This window comes from Branchiostoma floridae, chromosome 17 (genome assembly GCF_000003815.2).
Source record: "Branchiostoma floridae strain S238N-H82 chromosome 17, Bfl_VNyyK, whole genome shotgun sequence".
NCBI classification, from domain to species: domain Eukaryota; kingdom Metazoa; phylum Chordata; class Leptocardii; order Amphioxiformes; family Branchiostomatidae; genus Branchiostoma; species Branchiostoma floridae.
The window spans coordinates 424117-426931 of NC_049995.1; the positions used below are offsets into that span (position 1 = coordinate 424117).

The window sequence follows — 2815 nt, forward strand, 5'->3', positions numbered from 1 at the left end:
CTCCCTTAACATCACAGTGGAGGGGGTAGCCAAACAGCTCTCCTGTCTTAACCCCAGCAAGGCCACAGGACCAGACGGATTACCACCTCGCCTCCTGAAGACCGTAGCCGAACAAATTGCGCCAATATTACAGGTCATATTCTCCCAGTCAATATCCACGGGAGATGTTCCTGAAAATTGGAGAACAGCTAACATCGCTCCAATCTTCAAAAAGGGGGACAGAACCTTGCCATCAAACTATAGGCCGGTGTCTCTGACATCGGTCTGTGGTAAAGTGCTCGAACACATCGTGCACAGCCACATGATGAAACATCTAGACGCTCATGGCATTCTGTCCCCTGCGCAACACGGCTTCAGGAAGGGTCTGTCCTGCGAGAGCCAGCTGGTGCTTACCCTCCAAGACCTGGCCAAGAACATGGACCAGAACAAACAGGTCGATGCCGCGGTGCTTGACTTTAGCAAAGCATTCGATACTGTGCCACACGAACGTCTGCTGAGCAAGCTCGAGCACTATGGTATTTCTGGCCTCCTTCAGTCTTGGCTTAGGGCCTTCCTTACGGAGAGAACCCAGAGGGTTGTCTTTGACGGTGGAACATCTAAAGCTGTTAAGGTCACCTCTGGAGTTCCGCAGGGTACTGTGTTAGGCCCTCTGCTATTCCTGCTCTACATTAATGACCTGCCCGATTCCGTAGACTCACATGTTCGACTGTTTGCTGACGATTGCTTGATTTATCGAACTATCAGCAAGCCTTCTGACGCACAAGGGCTGCAGTCTGACCTCGATGCGCTAACAGAATGGCAAAATCGTTGGCTCATGTCGTTCAACCCCTCGAAATGTCACATCCTCCATATCACCCGTAAAAAGCACCCCATCATAACTCAGTACTCCCTCTGTGGAGAAGCCCTTACCGGTGTTAAGTCCCACCCCTATCTTGGAGTACAACTGTCCGACGATTTGCGGTGGGACACCCATATCAACCACGCCACTAGCAAAGCTGGTAAGGTCCTAGGAGTCATTCGGTGCAACTTGACCCATTGTCCATCTAGGGTCAAGGCCACTTGTTACAAAGCGCTGGTACGGCCTCACTTGGAATATAGTGCCGTCGTCTGGGACCCGTACACCAACAAAGGGATACAGGCGGTGGAGGCCGTCCAGCGCAGGGCAGCCCGAGTGACCCTAAATGACTACCGGCAGACTAGCAGCGTGACACAAATGCAGACCTGCAGTGGCGCCCTCTCTCCGAAAGGAGGAGGAACGCCCGCCTCACCTTTTTCTATAAAGTAGTCAACAATAATATTAACATAGACGCCAGCAATATTATGAAGCCTGCCCAAGGGCGCACCCGGGGTAGTCACGACTTCAAATATCAACACATATTTGCACGCACCGATATCTACAAACATTCTTTTTTCCCACGCACAATTCCCGAGTGGAATGCCCTGCCTGGCACGGTTGTAAGTGCTCCCAACGTTGAGCACTTCCGTGCCAGGCAGGCGGCCTGCCCGCCCTAACCCGGGAGCCTCAGCCCCCCCCCCCCCCCTACTTTTGCCCCTCGCGGGGTCATTTGGGGGTATCTTATGCAGAAAACGGCCAAGACATTAAATTGGCGCTGGCGTCAAAAGCCCCCCCCTCGTCTGAACAGGGTTAGAATTAAGTACAACTCATTATAATATAAGGTGTTGACATATTCTAGGCAAAGCTTTTTGATGTGGATGTTAATGAGTTAGCTCCTATAGTTTGGCTAAAGTCCAAATACATCTGTGGATATTCAGATTGAAAGAGTGTCCCTGGCTGTGTTTTAGCACCTTTAATATTCTTATGGGATCCCTACTCTCTCCTGTGTTTGTTACAGTAAACATTCTTACATTTAATTCTATAAATAACACGTATCATGTTACCTTTCCAATGTCGGTGTGGCCAAAACCTGCTTTTAACTCTTGCTTATTGTCACGGAAAAAACGGAGTAGGGGGTAGCTGGAACATCTGACCATTACTGAAACCTCATCAAGTTACGACTGTTAACACGTTTACTAGATGTAAGAAGGTATGACCAACATTAACTTATTGTTTTCCAGAACTTGATGGAGGGATGTAACTACATCGGGGTGGGCTTCGATGGTCGTGGAGAGTACAGCAGTGTATCCAGGAGGAAAACAGTCATTCAGCGGAAATGTGTAAAGAAGAAGAAGTAAGTTTAGCTGCAAGTTTGATAAACTAAATTTTATCAATTAAAACTAAGTTTAGTTAGTTATCACTTATATTTAAAGTATAACCCATACACCACAAGCCTGTGAGTTTTTACGCCTTTGTCCTTGAATCCCCTCTTCTTGCTCCTGCATTGGTTTAGCTGTGGTATTTTTTGCAAACATGACTTTTGAAATGACCGTGTGAGAAATTTAATATTTTAGGCCATTGTGTAAACAAAGTCCTTGTAGTGCTCTGTTGACTACGATGGACGACTAGGAAACACTGGATGAGCGGACTAGGAATTAATCTACAAACTTCTAGCTCTGAACATGTGACTGGTGTAGTGATACAAAAATAGGTCATGTGATTTGACTGAGAGTGATTCGTCCAAGGCCCCATAAAGCATGCTGGGCCTTGCCTGATGAGATTATCTGGATATGTAACAGAACAGTGCCTTAAAAACGGTACGGGCGCGCTTTGAACACACAGCCAAATGACTTGTTTTACTTGTTTAGCAATTACAGGTTAATTAGGATATTTTGACCTGACTAACGAGCCCTTTTATGTTTATGACCAAGTAATCTGAAATATTAAAACCACTACCTACGGCATATGACTAGTACATAT

The 2815-nt window shown here is 46.8% G+C and overlaps 1 protein-coding gene across 1 annotated transcript in view; it reads left to right on the top strand.

The window, feature by feature from the left end:
• The window catches only part of LOC118404948, a 22410-nt gene that overhangs the window by 18357 nt on the left and 1238 nt on the right, over positions 1–2815 (top strand). Inside the window, exon 8 of the mRNA XM_035804353.1 lies at positions 2077–2189. Within this exon, the coding sequence (XP_035660246.1) occupies positions 2077–2189 (113 nt within the window). The remainder of the gene's footprint in view (positions 1–2076; positions 2190–2815) is intronic.